The sequence below is a fragment of the Paramisgurnus dabryanus genome, chromosome 18 (genome assembly GCF_030506205.2).
Source record: "Paramisgurnus dabryanus chromosome 18, PD_genome_1.1, whole genome shotgun sequence".
NCBI classification, from domain to species: domain Eukaryota; kingdom Metazoa; phylum Chordata; class Actinopteri; order Cypriniformes; family Cobitidae; genus Paramisgurnus; species Paramisgurnus dabryanus.
The window spans coordinates 7916118-7938513 of NC_133354.1; the positions used below are offsets into that span (position 1 = coordinate 7916118).

At 40.8% G+C, this 22396-nt stretch overlaps 3 protein-coding genes across 8 annotated transcripts; all 3 read left to right on the top strand.

The window, feature by feature from the left end:
- The first annotated feature begins 1825 nt into the window (after positions 1–1825).
- stard4 (StAR related lipid transfer domain containing 4) lies at positions 1826–5441 on the top strand. 4 transcript variants are annotated; one of them, XM_065243556.1, is made up of 6 exons: positions 1826–1920; positions 2939–3043; positions 3142–3191; positions 4177–4303; positions 4578–4692; positions 5025–5441. In XM_065243556.1, exons 2-6 carry the CDS (start codon positions 2939–2941, stop codon positions 5246–5248), a joined length of 621 nt encoding a protein of 206 aa, XP_065099628.1. In that variant the 5' UTR covers positions 1826–1920; the 3' UTR covers positions 5249–5441. The 4 variants fall into 4 exon arrangements, with proteins under 4 accessions (XP_065099628.1, XP_065099631.1, XP_065099630.1 ...); XM_065243559.2 differs by lacking the exons at positions 2939–3043; positions 3142–3191 and having other exon boundaries at positions 1881–1920; XM_065243558.2 differs by lacking the exons at positions 1826–1920; positions 3142–3191 and having other exon boundaries at positions 2941–3043.
- A 740-nt stretch (positions 5442–6181) lies between these two features.
- On the top strand, positions 6182–13681 carry LOC135721369 (uncharacterized). Of its 3 annotated transcripts, none has more exons than XM_065243555.1 (3): positions 6182–6293; positions 6852–12955; positions 13514–13681. In XM_065243555.1, the coding sequence occupies exon 2, from the start codon at positions 7061–7063 to the stop codon at positions 12782–12784; it is 5724 nt and encodes a 1907-aa protein (XP_065099627.1). In that variant the 5' UTR covers positions 6182–6293; positions 6852–7060; the 3' UTR covers positions 12785–12955; positions 13514–13681. The 3 variants fall into 3 exon arrangements, 2 of the variants coding, with proteins under 2 accessions (XP_065099627.1, XP_065099626.1); XM_065243554.1 differs by having other exon boundaries at positions 6275–6395; XR_012335381.1 differs by lacking the exon at positions 6182–6293 and having other exon boundaries at positions 12944–13057.
- Positions 13682–15541: 1860 nt separating this feature from the next.
- On the top strand, positions 15542–22178 carry LOC141281029 (uncharacterized). Its single transcript, XM_073812613.1, has one exon. The coding sequence runs from the start codon at positions 15799–15801 to the stop codon at positions 17119–17121; it is 1323 nt and encodes a 440-aa protein (XP_073668714.1). The 5' UTR covers positions 15542–15798; the 3' UTR covers positions 17122–22178.
- The last annotated feature ends 218 nt before the right edge of the window (positions 22179–22396 follow it).

A 22396-nucleotide genomic window follows, 5' to 3' on the forward strand; every position in this document is an offset into this window, starting at 1 on the left:
TGCGAACCGGCCACACGAAACTCAGACGTAGGGAGGTAATTTCTAAATCACACAGGGTCCCCAGGTAATACTAATCCCGTGCGAATAGTACATATTTTGCGTATAGGAAAGACCGGCACTGATAATTAAAATATATTTTCGTTTTCACATATTTAAGCTACTAATGAAGAAACAAAAAAGAAATCGCTAGAATGTTATACTCTGAAGTAAAAACGCAATGACAAATAAATCAGTCACTTTAGGTTAAAAGATCTTACCACAGTTAGTCGGCTATCCGTTTTTACAACAATAAAAAGTTTCTAACATTATATTCTCCTCAAATTCTCCTCAAATCGATTGGAAATCACTCGTATATATATTTCTTCTCACATATTTAAGTTACTAAATCAAGAAAGAGACAAAAGAACCGCTAAAATAATGTTAGTCTCTGATGTAAAAACGAAAGGACCGTTATTTTTTAAATTAATGACTTTTCCTGAGCACAAGATAAAGCAGGTACTCGTGAAGAAGGCGGTAAGCTCGTGCAGACAAGCACGCGCATATTAGACGTGCACACTAAAGGGATAATGGGTTTAATTATGCATTCACTTCATTTCCTAAAAAAAACATAACCAAAAAATAACCATTAGAGAACGTTATGTATAAGTTATTTTTAGGTTATTTTATGGTTCCAGAAAATAACCAAAAAATAACGTTCTGTATAAGTTCTTTTTAGGTTATTTAAAAATAACCACCCTGCAACGTTATGAGAACGTTATTTTATGGTTCCAAAAAAATAACCAAAAAATAACGTTCTGTATAAGTTATTTTTAGGTTATTTAAAAATAACCACCCTACAACGTTATGGGATGGGAACGTTATTTTATGGTTGCAAAAAATAAAACCTAAAAATAACGTTCTCATAGAAACAATGATACAATGTGTAGACTGCAACAAAATACTTTTTACTTAGTATTTTTGTCTTGTTTTCAGTACAAATACCTAAAAAAATCTTGAATCAAGATGCATTTTCTTTATGAACAAAACGACCTAAGAAAATAAGTCTATAGTTTTAGACAAAAATATCAAAGTTAAGTTATTTGTGCTTAATACAAGCAAAAAAAAAATCTGCAAATGGGGTAAGAAAATATTTTCTGAAATAAGTGTATAAGAAAAAAATAAACGTATTTCAATATTTTTTACTTATCCCATTTTTTGGCTTGTTTTAAGCACAAATTCACTAGTTTTTGTCTAAAAACTAGACTTTCTTAGGTCATTTTGCACATCAAGAAAGTGCATCTTAATATAAGATTTATTTTAGATATTTATACAGAAAACAAGACAAAAATACTAACAAAGTATTTTTTTGCAGGGGATTATAGGGTCCGGGAATTTCCCTTATTTTCAGATATTTTCTGACCAATTACAAAGATACCACCCCTTAATCTGCACTATCCAAGAGAGAGAAAAAAATAATTGACAGCACAGTTGAGTTTCAATTTTAACAAACCATGGTGATTAGCGCTTGGTTTTAATCAGATCATTTGCATTTTAAGGACACACTAAAAAGTGGCAATTTTAACATGCTATAATAAATTATTTTAGTGGTATTTTTAGCTAAAACATATGTACTCTGGTGACACCAAAGATTTATTTGACATCTCATAAAAAAATCTCATAATATGACTCCTTTAAATTAAGTAATGCTGAGCTATATTCTAATGTCATAGTACGATCAGTCTGCGCAGCTCTGCGTAAAGTCTGACTCAGTCTGACTTAAGAACGTACGAGTTGTGAATAGCCAACCAGCTTCCGAGTCTGAAGTCCGCTCGTTTCTTTCGACCAATCAGCTCTGTTGAATGTATTTGTGTCTGAACAACTGAATCTGACAGAACACGATGATCAACATCAGCGACGGAGGAGATCAAAGCCTGCGACACGGTATGTCAGAAACACCACAGTCCTACATGTCATTTATGAATAAAAGTAAAATATTTTAAATAAATAAAGTCTTATTTTCATGTCGAGTTTGTTTCTGACAGGCATGAACTTGAATCAGCTACCTGTTAGATTTATTAAAAGGTTTAAACTTATTGTTTCATATAAAGCAGCTCTTACGTTGTAGAAATAAAGAAAATACAGGAAATCAAGGAACAACAAAAGTAGTTATTAAAGATAGGTTAGTACATTCAAATGTATTTCTATTTGAATAATGTCATACTAGTTTCCAAACGATTCCTTTGAAACCAGAGTAAATGCTTAGCATTTCATATTTGAGCAATAATGTACGACAGAAATGTTGGAAGTGAACAATATTTTGTGCAAATATTTGCTTGTCACAGTAAATTAACAACAATCTATTTTCAACACAGACAAGTTAAAAAAAGTTAAAAATTACAACCGTTGCTCATATTTTCCCTCATTTTCGGAACTGTTCTTTATGTTTTCAAACAATCTCTTTGTTCTTTGGATATTTCTGTGTCTTTAGCTAGGAATGCTGGATGAATAAATGTCATATAAATGGATAATTGTAGAGGTGAAATGACCTTCTGTAAGCACCCAGTCTGTCCATCCTCAGTACAGATCAGGCTGCAGAAAAACGTCTGTCCCAAGACTTTTGCAAGATGATGATGTATTGTGTGTGAAGTGTGTAAGGTGAACACAGTGTTTGTGTTATTTAGCACTGAAGATCCTTTCTGTGGTGATGACAGCCACGTCGGGATGCCATTAACTCTGTGGAGCAGGCTTACCCTCTCCTTGGTCTTCTCTTTATGATGTGTTATGGTTAGGGTTACTGATTAGTAGCCAGACATGCAGTTTTCAGCATATCAAGAGAAACTAAATCCATCCACTCATACGATGAAGCACGGCCTCTCATCAGCACTGTATAAAACAAATGCTATGACATTGGAAAGCCTTATCAGCTCTCTGTCAACCTATTCATTAATTTGTGTTTCAGATGAGCAGTTTGTCACATGTTGGTTCTCTGAGATCTAAACTTGAGGAAACTCTTGTGTCATATCATCACCTGAACGCAACTGAGTGGAACGTTGCAAAGAAATCAGTAAATTCTTCTTTAATTCTCTTCCTGTGTGTGTCTGTCCATCTGTTTGACTTTCGCTTCAGTCTTTCAGCTTGACATGGTCTGTTTGCTTTCTTCAGAAGGATGTGACCGTTTGGAGGAAACGTTCGGAGGAATTTGGTGGATTTCTGTGAGTCTTAATGTCAAGCGCCTGCCCTAGAGGTCCACCTTCCTGCAGAAATAAACACGTATGAATCGGCTAATTATAGACTTCAGGTCAGAGACCTGTGCGCGATAGATTTTTTTATTCTGCTCTCAGCACTTTTGCAGGTTTTCTCCCCGCTCCTGCAAAAAACAAAAATCAATATTATTTTCCTGGTCCAGCCTTCGAAATTCTGTAGTTAGTATACATCCTGCTTTTGCACGCTCATCTTTTAATATGCAATGTTTTACCACTCGTTCCCGATTGTGAAAAATAACAAAGGAACAGAAAATGAGCAAAAATTTATAGCGATTGTTGGCTAACAAGGTGCTGATTCGTTTTGGATAAAAGCGTTTGCTAAATGTAAATTAAGGAAGCCCTGGGCAGAGATGATGGTGTAGGATGGGCACCAACAACAGATATTTTAGTTGTTTCATCTTTTAGTGCTCTTGTCATGTTGATTTACTTGTCATTTAAAGTCAGAGAAGATTGGCTTTTTTTAAAAACTGCACATATAGGACGCAACAGACCTCAATCTTTGGCCTTTGCATTATGTACTGCACTGATCGAGATCCACCTGCTGTATCATGCTTACTCGAGATAAAGAGATATAGATTACTCGTGATAAAGTGTAAACATTAACTTTGTGATGAAAGATGTAACAAATTTATTTAAGTTACATATTAGGTTTTTTATTGGATATTTTATTTTAAAATGTTCCCGCAAATCAACATATAATCCCCCAACATCCACAACATAAGTGTCTAGCGCTCAACGCCCGCACCCATCTAATCTCGTCCTTCACACTGCACTCTGATGCAGATCTCTATGTCAGGGTTTAAAGTGCAGGCAGATTTGTTGTATTTAGTGTCTGATCTTTATGGGACAGTGACCCACCAGGAAGTAAGATTTCACACCCCGGTGACCTCTAATACACATTCATAATATGGGAAATGTCTCTTTTTCTTTGTAGGTATAAAGCAGAGGGAAGAGTTGCAGAGAATCCCCAGAGGATTGTGGAGTATATCCGGCCCGGGCCGTGCAGATTAAACTGGGACAGTCTAATGACTTCAATGGAGATTGTAGAAACACTTGACGAGGTAAATATATCTTTGTGTTAATGTACAACGGTTAATGGCAGCTAGTGATTGTTTATCCATGTTGTTAAGGGTCTATATGATGAAACACATGCATTATTATTATCAGCTTGGCAAATATCAAGGTGACTGTTTCTGCGGCAAATTTCATATTTAATACTTTTGGTGAATTCACATCTCATGCTTTAGTTAGATTATATAAGTTAGAGCTGACTATTTAATCAATATTAAATTAAAATATCTCAACTATCCCATCAAGATTTGTTGTTATTTGCAGGGCTGTTGCGTTGTGAAATACACAACAGCAGGACAACTGTGGGATATCATTTCTCCTCGAGAGTTTGTGGATTTTTCGTACACTACAGACTATGAGAATGGTCTGCTATCCTGCGGTCAGTAGCTTGCTGTTTGTTGAATGTTGGGTTCACTTTTAATGGCTATTTAAATGTAGTAAATGTAAACACCTCATTAACCCTAAGCCTATTCCCAGCACCATAAAATATAGACAATATGATAGTGAAAAATAAATCATCATTCATATTTGTCTGTGGTTTTCTACTATGCACGTAGTGCCTGCTGTGTTTTATTATGCTGCTTTAATATTAGCAGGGTTAGGGGTTCAGCATGTTGAAAAAATAAAGACTGCCTTTTTCCCCTTTAATTTTGAAGTGATTCTTGTAGTGGAAGTCATTGGTTGAATGTCATGTTGTTATTGTCATTACAGGTGTGAGCGTTGACCATGATGAACACAAACAGGGTTTCGTACGAGGGTTTAATCACCCGTGTGGTTGGTTCTGCATTCCAGAGGAGAATTCTACACACAGTTTACTAACTGGCTACATCCAAACTGACCTGCGGGGAATGTTACCGCAGTCTGCGGTGGACACAGCGATGGCCAGCGGTCTGGTCAATTTTTACAGTGACCTCAGACAGGCTCTACATGTTTAGCGTAGTCTCCATTACGTGCAGATTGTAATAATGAAAGAATTATGCAGAGACCAAGCAATGCTTTGGTTTTTATTTATTAACTGATAGTACATATGTAAATTAAAAAGTTCACGGTTGAATATTTCCTGTGTCATCTGACTTTCAGTCAGTTTCATTTCTGTGCAATGATTAATAAATGAACCCTAAAACTTCAGCACTAATCTGTCTGACCTCACAGTTAACTTTAATATTGTAGAGATAAGTGAAAGGTTCGTTCTAACCCTAACCTCAATTCCTCAACTATACCATTAGCTTGACTGTAAATATCACATTTCTATGAAAAATTCACATAATTTAGGATCTAAATTTGATTTAAAATTTTGATTGTTATGTGTTGAATTCGGCCATTTGGTGTTTAGAAAATAACATAAAATAATTACAGTTTGTAACACACTCTCAATATTGATATTACTCTGAGGGGATTTAACAGATAATCGAGCTGTACTGTTAAATAACCTTTTCACAAAACCAAGGATCTTTTTATCTTATTTTATTTATCCCACATATGCTCCCAAACATATTCAAAGAAAACAACTGATATAAACAAACCACTTCATGAGTCTTCAAAACACTTAAGTTTAGATGATAATTTTAGAGTTTAAAGTCCAGAGCAATACTTGAGTCTGATGCAATTATTACATCCCCAATTCCACATTGGTAAGACAAAGTAAACTGGAATGCTGTCCATAGGCCTGCTGTCCTCAACACTGCCAATAGGCCACAGCAATAGGAGTAACACTCAGTTCCAAGGTCAAAAGAAAACGGAATTAATCCACTGGTGAAGACCACAAATGAATACACAGTGATTCCTCCAGAAGATAATTGCCAATAACAAGCTTCACACTAGTGATGGGAGAAACGAAGCTTTTCGAAGCTTCGAATCAATTGAACCTGTTCAAAAGGCTCAAAGGTCCTAAATATCTCAGATGCCTTACACCAATCAGGAAGCGCAACGTCATCAGAGCGTCACAGAAAGAGGAAGAAACTGTTCTAAGAGAAAAAGCAGGTGCTGCACGTGAGAAACTCATCGCGTGCAAACTAACTAATCTAAGCTTCATTTAAATCTAACTTCAAGTGTGTATTGAGTTGCTGTGTGCGTACATGCAAAGTAAGTTTATATTAACAAGATATTCTGTTTTTGCTGAAATTCAGACGTTACACGAGAGCTCATAATGATTGACAGTTATGAGGCTTATATCATTAACATCATTCAGTAAATCAACGTATTCTTGTGTTATACTACATTAAGGGATGTTTATGAAACACAATCTGGTTTATTATTTGATGTTCGTGTTATTTTAGTTGATGATTGATCTGTAGCAGTCAGATAATTATATATCACGTAATTTTGCGTGTTCAAGCACAGAGATGCAGCATTCACGTGTTGGTGGCGCCCTCTGTTGGTATATCAGGGAATCGTCACCCAGTGTTATTTAACTATGGTTATGTGACCTACTTAGATCTTATTCAGACTAAATACTGCTAATTATTTAAGTTGTCAATAAGAAACATTTTGTGTACATATTTATATATATTTATTTCCTTTATGTTCAATTTGTTACAGAAAAACCACACACAAGTTTGTAATTCAACAAAGTCTTCAGTAAAGCAAGAAAACCTTTACTATGTCCTGTAGTGCTTCTTTTCACAACTAAGCATCTCATTCAGTTCTGACCGACTGCCTGCTGCTTTCCGCACCTATAACTATTCACTACATTCCGAACCCTACATTTCAATTGGTCCTTCGAGCCGGATGCGGATCACAGCAGAGAGATGACATCCCATTCTGAACCAGATCCCCGTGTTGTCAGACCTCGACGACAAATAAGGCCGCCTGCACGTTTAGCGGATTATGATGTTACTGGAACAGAGAATGTGAAAAGAGCATTACCAACTAGTCGGTTAAATGAAGCTGTAAGGGATGAAGCCCCACTGAGGACAGATACTGTATCAAGATCATCCTCCCCAAAGAGCCAGTTATCATATTTAGATGATCTAGATGTCCAAGATGAATGGCAAGAGGATGATGAGCATCTGCAATCACAACAGTTATCTGAAATTAAGTCTATGTGGGCTGAGATGAAGAGAGGCAATGATGAGCTGCATAGTCACATCCTACCTGGGATCCTGTCTGCATTACAAGGGCTCAAGACAGAGAACTCCAACATAAGGCAGGAGATACAGCAATTAGCAACACGTGCCGAGGCACCTAGACCACAAGTAACCCCAGTAGCAGCCCCGCGTACTAGTGTGTCATCCAGACAGAGGCAGCAGCTATCTGCCACCCAGAGTGAACATACACTATATTCCCATGACGTTCCACGTAGATCAGTTCAGACTGAGCAGCTGACCAGAGAGATGAGGGACTTGACATTTTTACCCAGATCAGAGCACATGAGCCATCATACCCCCCCACAAAGATCTTATGCTTACGCATCACAGCCTGCTGAAGCTGTCCTTTATGAAGATGAAACTCCACGAGTCATACATGGACATTATTCAGGGGAGCAGGAGATGCATGGACTACCCCAAACTGGGATAACACCTCGAGCTATAAAGTTCCATGAACAGGAGAAAGCTTATAGGGGGCCAACTCCTACAATACCTCGCTTAACAGCAGCTGACCCAAGACAGTTCTCGAGACTGCGGATGGCACTAGAGAACCTCCTGCCAGAAGATGCAAGTGAGTGCTTCAAATATCAGATCCTGACTGATCATTTGATGGTAGAGGAAGCCCTGCTGGTGGCAGACTCCTACTGCAATTCAGTTAGACCTTACACAGACACTATGCGAGCCCTTGTGAAGATGTATGGTGAACCTCACAAGCTCGTTCTGCGAAACATAACAGAGGTACTGGAAGGTCCAAACATTAAGCCAGGAGATGTTAAAGCATTCAAGTTATTTGCGCTCCGTGTGCGCTCTCTAGTGAGTATGTTGGAGCAGTTGGGACCTGAAGGAGCAGCTGAACTGGAATGTGGCTCGCACGTGTCTAGACTACAAGGTAAACTCCCTCATGAGCTCAGGACTAGTTTCAAGAGGCATGTCCACCCATTAAGAATTACTGTTCCTACCCTATTGGATTTTGCAGACTGGTTAGAATATGAACTTCAAGTTCAGGATGATACAGGCAAAACAGCTATCCATGCTCCAGATTCATCCACCAAGAGAAGAGATACTCGTCATGAATCAAAGTCACAAGGGAAATCGATGAGCATCCTGCTGGGCACAGAGAAGCCTGCAACAGACCGTGAACTCAGAGTGCCTGCTTCGGAGTCTAGATCTAGCTCTAACAAGTATGGAGGAAAATTACATGCTTACTGTCCTTATTGTGACAATTCCAGTCATTTTCTCAATGGATGTCTTAATTTCAGAGAGTTGACTAAAGATCAGAAAGAGTCATGGATTCGAAAGAATAACCGCTGTTGGAGATGCGGTCGTAATCATCAGGCATCCAGATGCACTCTGAAAGCACTGTGTAATACTTGCAACAGGAAACATCTCCTCGTATTACATGAGCTTAATGAGCGAGCTGTGGATACCAGCTCTGAGCCTGAACCTAATGAAACCACCTGTCTTGTGAGCACCACAAAGGATATCTTATATGTGGACCGTTCTGTCACCAGCCGCAGAGTCCTTCTTAAACTGAGCAAGGTAATCATTACAAATGGGGATAAATCAATGGAGACGTATGCAGTGCTGGATGATGGATCAGAAAGGACTATCCTCCTCCATGCCGCAGCTCAGCAGTTAAATCTCAAGGGGCAGTCAGAAGACCTTATATTGAGAACAGTGAAACAAGATCAGCAGGTCCTGCATGGGGCGGCCGTCTCCTTCACAGTGTCTCCTGTGTCTAACCCTAACAAGAAATTCCATATCAAAGGTGCATTTACAGCTGACAGACTAGGTTTAGCCGAGCATACATACCCAGTGGTATCCTTACAAAAGAGATATCGACATCTAGCTGGCCTTCCCCTACAACAGATCGATAAAGTGCAACCTATGCTGTTAATTGGTTCAGACTGCCCACATCTAATCACTCCCATTGAACCTGTTCTGTTAGGCCCACCTGGTGGACCAGCAGCCGTTAAGACCCGCCTGGGATGGACCTTACAAGGGCCCACGCATGAGATTCAGCATGGAGTCAATTCTCATCAATGTTTTTTCACATCTGTCCTCCCCAACTCAGACCTGTTGGATCACGTTGAGAGACTATGGAAAATGGATGTAGTTCCCTACCACAATGACAAGGTTGTGACACGATCTAAACTGGATCAGGATGCTGTTAGACTACTGCAGGAGAAAACTGTAAGAGTGGAAGTAGATGGAATAATGCGTTATGCCACACCACTGCTTCGGGTACAGAACATGCCAAGTTTAACCATGCCCAAAGATGCTGTTCTCCCTCTGCTCAGAAGTGTAGAAAGGAAGCTGCTTAGGAACCACGACCAGGCTTTAACCTACCAAACTGAGATCACTAAGTTAGTAGACGCTGGCTATGCAGTAAAGCTGGAGGAAAGCGAGGTGAACAGCTCCAATGAGTCGTGGTACATACCCCACCATATAGTGCAACATAACGGAAAGTTCAGAGTTGTCTATAATTGCTCCTTTCATTATGAAGGTCAAAGCCTAAATCAATTCCTCCTTCCAGGACCAACACTAGGCCCATCATTGTTGGCAGTATTACTGCGTTTCCGTGAGCACTCCATAGCTATCAGCAGTGATATTAAAGGTATGTTTCACCAGGTGAGGCTGCTTCCTGATGACAAGTCTCTACTTCGATTCCTGTGGAGGGATGTAAAACCAGAGCAATATCCTGATGTGTATCAGTGGCAGGTGCTGCCCTTTGGCACGACATGCAGCCCCTGTTGCGCTACATACGCCCTGCAAAGGCATGTCATGGATCACAGTCAGCCTGGGGAGAAGGTCAGGGATGTTATTGAGAAGTCCTTCTATGTCGACAATTGTTTACATAGTCTTACCTCCAAGGAAGAAGCTAAAGATTTAGTTGATCAGCTCTGTTCACTTCTGTCATCTGGAGGCTTTGAACTTCGACAGTGGGCCAGCAATTGTCCGTCTGTAATCACTCACCTTCCCCCTGAATCTAGATCCAACACCTGTGATCTTTGGCTTCGTCAAGGCCAACAAGACGTCCATGAGTCGACACTTGGACTGCACTGGCAGTGCCAATCTGACACACTGCATTACAAGCACAGAGGTACATCCTATTCTACTGTGACTATGCGCAACATTTACCGTGTTCTGGCAAGTCAGTATGACCCCCTCGGTTACATCATTCCCTTTACGACAAGAGCCAAAATAATAGTGCAGCGTCTGTGGGATAAGAGGAGGGACTGGGATGACCCACAGTTACCTGATGACTTACTTGACATGTGGTCAGCATGGGAGAAAGAGTTAAGTGCATTAGAGGAGATAACCCTGCCCAGATGTTACTTCAGTTCACAGATGGATCAACCATCCTGTAGACATGAGATTCACGTGTTTTGTGATGCATCGGAACAGGCATATGGATCAGTAGCCTACCTACAGACAAAAAACACTAAGGGTGACGTAGAAGTTACCTTTGTAGCTGCCAGGTCTCGTGTTTCCCCTCGCAAGCAGCAGTCCATACCTCGTTTGGAGTTGTGTGCAGCTCTTAGTGGTGCACAACTTTCTCAGGTTTTAGTCACTGAGCTTACAATCCCCATCCACTCTGTCACACTCTGGTCAGACTCCACTACAGTGCTCACATGGTTGTTGTCCAGTTCATGTCGTTATAAGGTGTTTGTGGGAACCAGAGTAGCAGAGATCCAAGAGTTGACTGCATCAGCTACCTGGCGTTATGTTCGATCCAGTGACAACCCAGCAGACGACATAACTCGAGGCAAACCCCTTCGAGACCTCTCAGCCAGGAGCCGATGGTGCCAAGGACCGCCTTTCCTTAAGCTGCCCCCAGATAGTTGGCCTGAACAACCCCCCTTGCCTTCCGAAACACAAAGCAGTGAGTTGAAACAGTCTGTTTTCTGTGCATCAGTAAATGTAACTACGCCCTTGCCAAAGCCAGAGCAGTACAACACCCTCTCAGAATACCTAAATGCCTATGGTCAGGAGCTTCATGGGGCGGCCTATACTTCATGTGCTGACACCCAGAGAGATGTCCAACGAGCAGTCCTCTGTCAATGTCAAGCTGAGTCTTTTCCTACTGAGTTAAGCCTCCTGAGGTCAGGAAAGCCAGTGTTGACCACCAGCCGATTAGCCTCACTCTCCCCTGAACTAGACACAGATTCAGGTTTTATTAGAGTAGGTGGCCGCTTGCGCCATTGTGACGTTTTAGAGGCAGATATAGTACATCCAATTGTCCTTGACCCTCAACATCCTGTCACTCAATTAGTTATCAGAGATTACGATAACAAACTGCTTCATCCTGGCTCGGAGCGGTTGTTTGCAGACATAAGGAGGACATATTGGATATTAAGGGGTCGTGAAGCAGTCCGCAAACATCAACGTCAATGTGTCGAGTGTAGGAAATGGAGAAGCCGCCCAGAAGTGCCTCTTATGGCCGATCTACCTCTCACCAGACAAAGGTACTTCAGACCAGCCTTCTATTCAACAGGCATGGATTGCTTTGGGCCTTTCCTCATCAAAATTGGCCGTCGTAATGAGAAGAGATGGGGCATAGTCTTTAAGTGTATGACAATAAGAGCAGTGCACATTGACATTCTCACAAGTATGGACTCTGACTCCTTCCTGATGGCCCTACGAAGGTTCATCTCTCAGCGAGGAAAGCCACATGAGTTGCTGTGTGACCAGGGAACTAATTTCAAAGGAGGGGAACGTGAATTAAGCGAATCCTTTGATGCCCTACAGAGTCAACTAAAGAGTCACCTTGCCAGCCAACAGATCAAGTTCCTTTACAACCCACCAGGTGCACCTCACTTCGGCGGTTGCTGGGAGAGGGAGATCCGATCGATCAAATCGGCTCTCAGAGTGACCATCGGGGCGCAGACTGTCACAGAAGAGGTGCTGAGAACAGTCCTGATGGAGGTGGAAGGTATCCTTAATTCCAAACCCCTTGGATATACCTCCTCTGATATAGCTGACATTGACCCAATTACACCGAACTGTTTCCTCATTGGACGACGAGATACCTCTTTACCACAGGTGGTCTACCAAGAGTCAGAGATGTTGAGTCGTCGACGTTGGCGTCACAGCCAGCTACTTGCAGATCATTTCTGGAAGCACTTCCTTAAGTATTACCTGCCCAGTCTCCAAGTACGCCAGAAGTGGAAGTCAGACAAGAAAATGTTGGAGATTGGTGATGTGGTTATGATCGTTGATTCCCAACTACCTCGTGCCCTGTGGCCAGTAGGAAAAATCACTCAGGTGTTCCCAAGTTCAGATGGCAGAGTACGAGCAGCTAATGTGGCAGTTAAGGATAGGACATACATGCGACCGGTAGCTCGACTCATTCAGCTTCCAGCCTTACCTGAGGATAGTTGATGTCAGGATACAGACCTTTTAAGATGAGCGAATTCAACTCTTGAATTCGGGGGCGGCTGTTCAAAAGGCTCAAAGGTCCTAAATATCTCAGATGCCTTACACCAATCAGGAAGCGCAACGTCATCAGAGCGTCACAGAAAGAGGAAGAAACTGTTCTAAGAGAAAAAGCAGGTGCTGCACGTGAGAAACTCATCGCGTGCAAACTAACTAATCTAAGCTTCATTTAAATCTAACTTCAAGTGTGTATTGAGTTGCTGTGTGCGTACATGCAAAGTAAGTTTATATTAACAAGATATTCTGTTTTTGCTGAAATTCAGACGTTACACGAGAGCTCATAATGATTGACAGTTATGAGGCTTATATCATTAACATCATTCAGTAAATCAACGTATTCTTGTGTTATACTACATTAAGGGATGTTTATGAAACACAATCTGGTTTATTATTTGATGTTCGTGTTATTTTAGTTGATGATTGATCTGTAGCAGTCAGATAATTATATATCACGTAATTTTGCGTGTTCAAGCACAGAGATGCAGCATTCACGTGTTGGTGGCGCCCTCTGTTGGTATATCAGGGAATCGTCACCCAGTGTTATTTAACTATGGTTATGTGACCTACTTAGATCTTATTCAGACTAAATACTGCTAATTATTTAAGTTGTCAATAAGAAACATTTTGTGTACATATTTATATATATTTATTTCCTTTATGTTCAATTTGTTACAGAAAAACCACACACAAGTTTGTAATTCAACAAAGTCTTCAGTAAAGCAAGAAAACCTTTACTATGTCCTGTAGTGCTTCTTTTCACAACTAAGCATCTCATTCAGTTCTGACCGACTGCCTGCTGCTTTCCGCACCTATAACTATTCACTACATTCCGAACCCTACATTTCAACCAATTGCTTCGAAAATTGATTCAGTTTTTCGAAGCAGTTCGAAACACCACACACGCTGACGACCCCTGCTGGTCAAAATAGTGTAAAAGCAGATATGTCCAAACATTTTACACTTTTTTTACAAAATAATAGCAAGATTTTTATTAAAATATGTTTAAAAATGTATTTAACTTAATTAAGACAGAGTTAAAAGTGTATTATGTGTTTTTAGTTTTATTTAGGGCAAACAAATCATTAAAACTAACTACCCTTTTAATTATGCACATTTTTGTCATTAAATCTGTCTATAAACAAAAAGTAGACAAAATGGCAATGTTATTAGTTAGAAGGATAAATGTTTTATGAACTTGCATAATAAAACTGACCCGAGTTTACCTAAACATATTAAACACTGGTCATGTGATCAACTCCCCCTAGTGGTGAACCATCAGATTTTCGAAACGTTTCGAAACAGTTATGACGTAATGAAGCCTCGTTTGCTAAAATCACGTGACTTGGGCCAGTTTGAAACAAGCTCCGAACCACTGATTCGAAACAAAAGATTCGTAAATGTTTCGAAGCCTCATGAAGCAGTGCTTAGAAAACGACCATCACTACTTCACACAATACATTGAGGTTTTTGGTTCTTGCCATTTACAACAAAAGTCCTTTCTAAGAAAACAAATAACCAACTTCAGCAATCACCTCATAGTCACAGTAGAGCAGAAACTCAAAGAGTTCTAGTTTAGTTTAGTTTAGTTTATTTTTTTATTAAAAACACAACTACAGCGTGGCGCTGTCCAAGGTGCTGTACAAAGCATTTTTAAAAATTACATCATAAATACATTAAATAAGCAATGAAAAAAAAACACATTATTTAAAAGAATGGTATATTAAACATAAAGTGTAAAAGATAACACGGCACTAAAACAGGTTTCAAGAGGCGGTAAAGGCTTTAGATAACAAGTAGGATTTTAACTTCTTTTTAAAAACAGACACTTTACAGCTCTAATTTGGTGAGGTAAAGAGTTCCACAGTTTGGGACCAATGACCAAAAAAGCACGGTCCCCTTTAAGTGTAATCGAGACCTGGGGACAAAGAGAAGCAGCTGATCAGAAGACCTACAGTAAGGGATCTAGTAGGAATGTGGTGCTTTAGATGGTCTGAAAGATAAGAGGATGCCAGCCCATTTAGAGATTTAAAAACCATCACTAAGATTTTATACTCAATGTGAAGATGTACAGGTAGCCAGTTGAGAGAGAAAATAATTGGTGTGATATGATCATGTTTATGTGTGCCAGTCAACATCCTGGCTCCTAAGTGAGTTACAATATTCTAGCCGAGAAAAAAATAAATGCATGAATAGTTTTCTCTAATGCTCTAGAACAGTGTTTCTCAAACTTTTTCAGCCCAAGGACCACTTTATCTTCCAGTTTTTTTCTGAGGACCACCTAACAGAATCCCACTCTTAACACGCCCCCAAAAAACAACAAAATAGGAAGGATAAGCTAAGTTTAAGTTTAATATGCAACTGTTTCAAGTCAAAAACTAATTTTTTAAACACAAATGCAATGCTATGTTCAGAAATTATTATTTGAATTTTATTTCATTTGAACAAGTAAATGTGAAATGAGTTACAGCTTAATATGAACAACAAACTGCACATATGAAAAAAATGCAATTAAACATACTGTAACAGCCTAGGTCCCACTTAATGTCATTCCAAAGAGCCCTTAGTTTAAAACTGAGGTGGTGGGTATATGAAGTCTGTGGTTGTAACTATGGTAACAATAAAATACAAAAAAAAATGTTCCCCCTAATGTCCAAAATCACTGAAATTACAGGGTTCACGCTTGAGTAGATCTCGGCCAGTTTCCGGTTTGTGACGTCACGCTGAACAGATCGTGCATCGTAGCTCCGTCGAGTTCATCATCTAAAAGCTTTTTTTTTTACCATCTTATTCCTATTTATATAATATAACTTATTAGTTTTACATAGGAATACTTTACCGTGACGATTATTGAGCAGTACTACCACGTGAAACTATTTATCACTAATAAACACCCAGTGTTGTTAGCATATAGCCCGCTAGCATCCACACGGTGGAGGCTGAAGCTAGCATTTTCCGATCTAATGGCGGATTCATCTGATATATGCTTTTCTGACCTATCCTCACCTGAGCGGGAAGCTGTGGAGGAGTTGTTTCCCGGTTTTAGCAGATCCAAGGCGAGGTACAGCGCCCACTTCACCCTGCCTTCCGACGTCCACAAGCGAGCAACAAACATGCATTCCACGCGATGCAGCTTCACGGACCGTGAACGACATGAAAGCGATCGGGAAGCTGTGGAGGAACCGCTGCCCGGCCTTCGCAGATTCGGCAAGCCAAACATCACCCTGGCCCCAGACGTTCGCAGGCGACCGAGGGGTGTCACAACCGAACACCCCACGCGATGCAGCTCCGGGGACCGCGTTCGGGTAAACGAAGACGCCATCGCCCAGCATGAAAGCGGTAAGACTCCGCTTGTTATTGTAACATGTACTACTTGCCACATGTATAGTTTAGCTTCTGCTGTTAGCATAGAGGGGTTTACATGCACTAAGTGTATTGAAGTATTAAGGTTAACTGAGAAGGTTGCTGAACTAGAATCGCGCATCCGAACGCTAGTTGAGGATAGCAAAACCGCTAATGTTACTGTCGCAAATAATCTATCGAGCGAAAAGACTAATGGCTCGGTTCCGACATCAGATGCTAATATAAATATTACAAATACTGTATCGAGCGCGCATAGTGTTTATCAAAATACACATGGCTCGGTTCCGTCATCAGAGTCAAGTCGGCGGTCAAACTGGGTGACTGTTAGGCGGCATAGTCATATAAAGCGTCCTTCTAAGACCCATAACGTAACGACAATTTCTAACAGATTCGATCCCCTAAGGAGTATACCAGCTGAAACACCTTTTAAAAGTGCCCTGGTCATTGGAGATTCTATACTCAGGAACACTAACATTGAGGCTCCAAACACCATAGTCGACTGTATACCGGGAGCCAGAACGTCTGACATTAGATCCAAACTTAAAGTGCTGGCTAATGCTAAGCGGAAGTTTTCTAAGATTGTTATTCACGCCGGCACGAATGACACTAGGCTCCGCCAGTCGGAAATCACCAAAGATAATATTAAGGAGATGTGTGAAATTGCAAAAACAATGTCAGACAATGTAATATGCTCTGGTCCCCTCCCCGCCTACCGGGGAGATGAAACACATAGTAGATTAGTGTCTCTCAATGGATGGATGTTAAAGTGGTGCCCTCAGCATAATGTAGGGTTTATAGACAATTGGAAGCATTTCTGGGGAAGACCATTTCTCCTAACCCGAGATGGCCTTCATCCGTCATCGGAAGGAAGTGCTATACTCACTAAAAATCTGATCAATAGTCTTAATTCTGATATAGTATGACTATCCAGGGCCCAGGTCAGGAAACAGACGGATCGGCTTAACCGTCCATCTGTTAGCTGCCGTGATATGTCAAAGCCACTTATATCCCAGCACTTCGAGTCAATCTTACCGAAATATCAGCACATTTCAACTGTATCTGTTCCCCGAACAAATAAATACAGGGCACCGCTTGTTACATCTGGTACAAATCTGATTCAAATAAAATTAGAAAACAATACATTAACAGATGAATCTCGAATCTTAAAATTCGGCCTTCTTAACATTAGATCGCTTACCAATAAAGAACCTATTGTCAATGAAATAATTACAGACCAAAACTTAGATGTACTCTGTTTAACAGAAACCTGGCTTAAAGCAGACGACTACATTAGTTTAAATGAATCCACCCCACAAGACTATTATTATAAACACGAACCTCGATTAAAGGGGAGAGGGGGTGGTGTAGCTACAATATACAACACAATGTTTAAAGTAAACCAAAAATCTGAGCTAAAATTTAAATCATTTGAAGTAATGTTGTTAAATATGGAAATAACTGATCGTAACCACAAACAGCTTTCTTTTGCTTTAGCGACAATCTATAGACCACCGGGCCACCATGCAGATTTCCTTAATGAAATAGCAGATTTCCTATCTGAGCTTGTAGTCACTGTAGATAAAGCTCTTATTGTTGGTGATTTTAATGTCCATGTGGACAACCCAAAAGACGCATTAGGACGTGCGTTTATAGATGTTCTAAATTCTCTCAATATTAGACAAAACGTGACAGGGCCAACGCATACTCGTAATCACACATTAGACTTAATTCTGTCACTCGGACTCAATATTAATGACGTCGAAATATCACCTCAGAGTGATGCAGTTTCTGACCATTACCTTGTGTCATACACTGTACTTCTAGATAGGATCACTCAATCTACAACATGCTACCGACTAGCCAGAACAATAATTTCCACCACTAAAGATAGCTTTATTAGCACTCTTCCAGACCTGTCCCAAATGAAACATGTAGCAGATAACTGTGACGATCTAGATATTGAAATAGAAAACCTAAACAATGTCTGTTCTAACACATTGGATGCCGTTGCTCCCATTCGAAAAAAGAGATTAAAAGAAAAACCACCAGCTCCATGGTATGACCATCACACAGCAGCCCTTAAAAAGGCAGCTAGAAAAATGGAAAGAAATTATAGAAGCACAAAGTTAGAAGTATGGCGCGCAGCATGGAAACAGAGTGTTAAACACTACAGACAGGCTATTAAAACCGCCAGATCTACATATCTTAGCAAGCTTATAAATGAGAATCATAATAACCCTCGTTTCCTCTTTAGCACAGTTGCGAAACTGACTAGAAACAAAGAACAAACAGAAACCAATAGTAAACTTCAACACAATAGTAACGACTTCATGAACTTCTTTTCTAACAAAATTTCGGCTATTAGGGAAAACATCGTAGCTACCCAGGCAGCCACCACTCTACCCATTAGTTCACTTAACACTAGACTACCATACGAACATCTTGATTCATTTAAACCTACTACAATAGATGAGCTCTCTAAACTAGTCACATCATCCAAATCATCGTCCTGTATATTAGACCCCGTTCCCACAAAACTACTTAAAGAAGTATTCCCTGTAGTGTCAACCCCGGTTCTAAATATCTTTAACTCATCGCTAGAAATAGGATACGTTCCAACAGCTTTCAAACTAGCAGTTATTAAACCGCTGATTAAAAAACCACAGCTTGACCAAGGAGAACTTAATAACTTTAGACCAATCTCAAATCTCCCTTTTCTTTCGAAAATATTAGAAAAGGTAGTGGCAAGCCAGTTACGCACATTCTTGACAAATAATAGTACATATGAAAAGTTCCAATCAGGATTCAGGCCCCACCATAGCACAGAGACAGCGTTGCTTAGAGTTACAAATGACCTCCTATTAACATCCGATCGTGGTGAAATCTCAATTCTTATATTACTAGACCTTAGTGCAGCATTTGACACAATAGACCACAGAATCCTACTCAATAGACTAGAAAACTATGTTGGTATCAGTGGTCAGGCGCTAGCCTGGTTTAGGTCATATCTAACCAATCGCTATCACTTTGTTTATGTAAATGAGGAAGAGTCATATCACTCCCTGGTTAAATACGGTGTACCGCAGGGATCAGTTTTAGGTCCTATCCTGTTCTCGTTATACATGTTACCCCTAGGAGACATTATCAGGAAACACAACATAAGTTTTCACTGCTATGCGGATGATACCCAGCTTTACATCTCCTCGCATCCCAGCGAAACACACACGTTTTCTAAGCTAAAAGACTGCATTAGCGATGTTAGTGACTGGATGGCACATAACTTTCTTAAGCTCAACTCCAATAAGACAGAGGTACTTATTATTGAACCAAATCGCTACAAACATAATATGTCAGATTACAAATTGCACATAGATGGCTGTACTGTGGTGCCATCTTCCACGGTTAGGAACTTAGGTGTGATGTTCGACAGCAACTTATCCTTTGATAGTCATATCGCCAACGTCTGCCGCACAGCATTCTTCCATCTTAGAAATATCTCAAAAATACGCCATATACTGTCTACATCTGACGCAGAGAAGCTTATTCATGCTTTTATGACCTCTAGAATAGACTATTGTAACTCGCTACTCGGGGGATGCCATTCAAATCAGGTCAACAAGCTTCAGCTAGTTCAAAACGCTTCTGCAAGGGTACTTACTCGATCTAAGAAGTATGACCACATAAGCCCAATTCTGGCATCTTTACACTGGCTACCAGTTAAATATCGCATCCAATTTAAAATATCATTAATCACCTACAAAGCTTTAAATGGCTTAGCACCCTCATATCTTAGAGAATTACTATCAGAATACAATCCATCACGCACACTACGGTCGCAAAATTCTGGCCTATTGATTATCCCTAGACTATCAAAAGTGTCTAAAAGTGGAAGATCCTTTTCCTACTTAGCCCCTAAGCTCTGGAATGATTTACCAACCGATGTCCGAGAATCAGACACAGTCGATCATTTTAAATCTAGACTTAAAACGTTTCTCTTCAACAAAGCATTCGCATAATTTGTCTAGTAAAGGTTCTTAACTCGCAATAGTTATTTTCACGGAACAAAGCACTCACGGTCATAACACAGACCAACCAAATAAATAAATAAAAACCTTTTCTACATGAACACTTAAAATGAATTGCATTAAATAGTTTGCCACCGTTTGCCACTGAACCTGCATTAACGACGACAGTGGGGCTTTCGGCCTTAGTCAAACGGTTTGGCACGTATGGTCGGGTTGCGATTTTGGTGCTTTCGTGTGTCTTGTGAATAGTATGCCATACAGACCCGTTTGCCACTGAACCTGCATTAACGACGACAGTGGGGCCTCCAGCCTTAGTCAAACGGGTTGGTATGTATGGTCGGGTTGCGTTTTTCGCGCTTTCGTGTGTCTTGTGAATAGTATGCCATACATACCCGTTTGCCACTGAACCTGCATTAACGACGACAGTGGGGCCTCCAGCCTTAGTCAAACGGGTTGGCACGTATGGTCGGGTTGCAATTTTGGCGCTATCGTAAGTCTTATGAATAGTATGCCATACAGACCCGTTTGCCACTGAACCTGCATTAACGACGACAGTGGGGCCTCCAGCCTTAGTCAAACGGGTTGGTATGTATGGTCGGGTTGCGTTTTTCGCGCTTTCGTGTGTCTTGTGAATAGTATGCCATACAGACCCGTTTGCCACTGAACCTGCATTAACGACGACAGTGGGGCCTCCAGCCTTAGTCAAACGGGTTGGCACGTATGGTCGGGTTGCGATTTTGGCGCTATCGTAAGTCTTATGAATAGTATGCCATACAGACCCGTTTGCCACTGAACCTGCATTAACGACGACAGTGGGGCTTCCGGCCTTAGTCAAACGGGTTAACACGTATGGTCGGGTTGCGATGTTTTTGGCGTCTTCTCCTGGTCCTGTAAATGGTATACAATATAGACCCGTTTGCCACTGAACCTGCATTAACGACGACAGTGGGGCTTTAGGCCTTAGTCAAACGGGTCGTCAGGTTTCATTTTCTCTTAAAGATCGGAAGGTGACCCTTATTTACCATATATACCCTCGCATTGGGCCCCCAATTTGCTAAATCTTATGAATAGTATGCCATACAGACCCGTTTGCCACTGAACCTGCATTAACGACGACAGTGGGGCCTCCAGCCTTAGTCAAACGGGTTGGTATGTATGGTCGGGTTGCGTTTTTCGCGCTTTCGTGTGTCTTGTGAATAGTATGCCATACAGACCCGTTTGCCACTGAACCTGCATTAACGACGACAGTGGGGCCTCCAGCCTTAGTCAAACGGGTTGGCACAGGTTGCGATTTTGGCGCTATCGTAAGTCTTATGAATAGTATGCCATACAGACCCGTTTGCCACTGAACCTGCATTAACGACGACAGTGGGGCTTCCGGCCTTAGTCAAACGGGTTAACACGTATGGTCGGGTTGCGATGTTTTTGGCGTCTTCTCCTGGTCCTGTAAATGGTATACAATATAGACCCGTTTGCCACTGAACCTGCATTAACGACGACAGTGGGGCTTTAGGCCTTAGTCAAACGGGTCGTCAGGTTTCATTTTCTCTTAAAGATCGGAAGGTGACCCTTATTTACCATATATACCCTCGCATTGGGCCCCCAATTTGCTAAATCCTCAACTGTGGATAACATAATTATGCTGCAATATTTAGTCTGTCTGGAACTAAGCTGAGTTAAACCACATCACTGTGTGACACTTCAATACATATGAACGGCTGCTACGCTAATACGATTTTGTTTTTCTCTCCCTGTCTCGTCCTCGACCCGAGGACGAGACAAACAGACCCAGTCCCGGTAGATGTGAAAGTCGGCACACCTCTGATCTACTGGCCGTCCTTCAACGTTATGCCCAGCTGATACCTGACCAACGATCACCGGCAGAACCGCTTAATCTCCGCTAAATCTCCATTTCCGTTCTCCCAAGGGTTTTTCCCTCCTAGGACTTATTTTTCCTCGGATAAAAGCCCGGGGTTTTTTTTCTCCTAGGGGGTTTTTCACCCCGGGGAGGCAGCCTTTTTGGGCTTTACCTAGCTTCCTCTTCTATACGTTGCTTTAGTAATACGTGCAATTATAATATTGAGTCATAGCCGCAGCAAATTTAACTGCTCATGCTATCATGTATTCTGTTGTGCTATCTGTCGTTTTCTGTGCTTTTCACTGCTTCTATTTA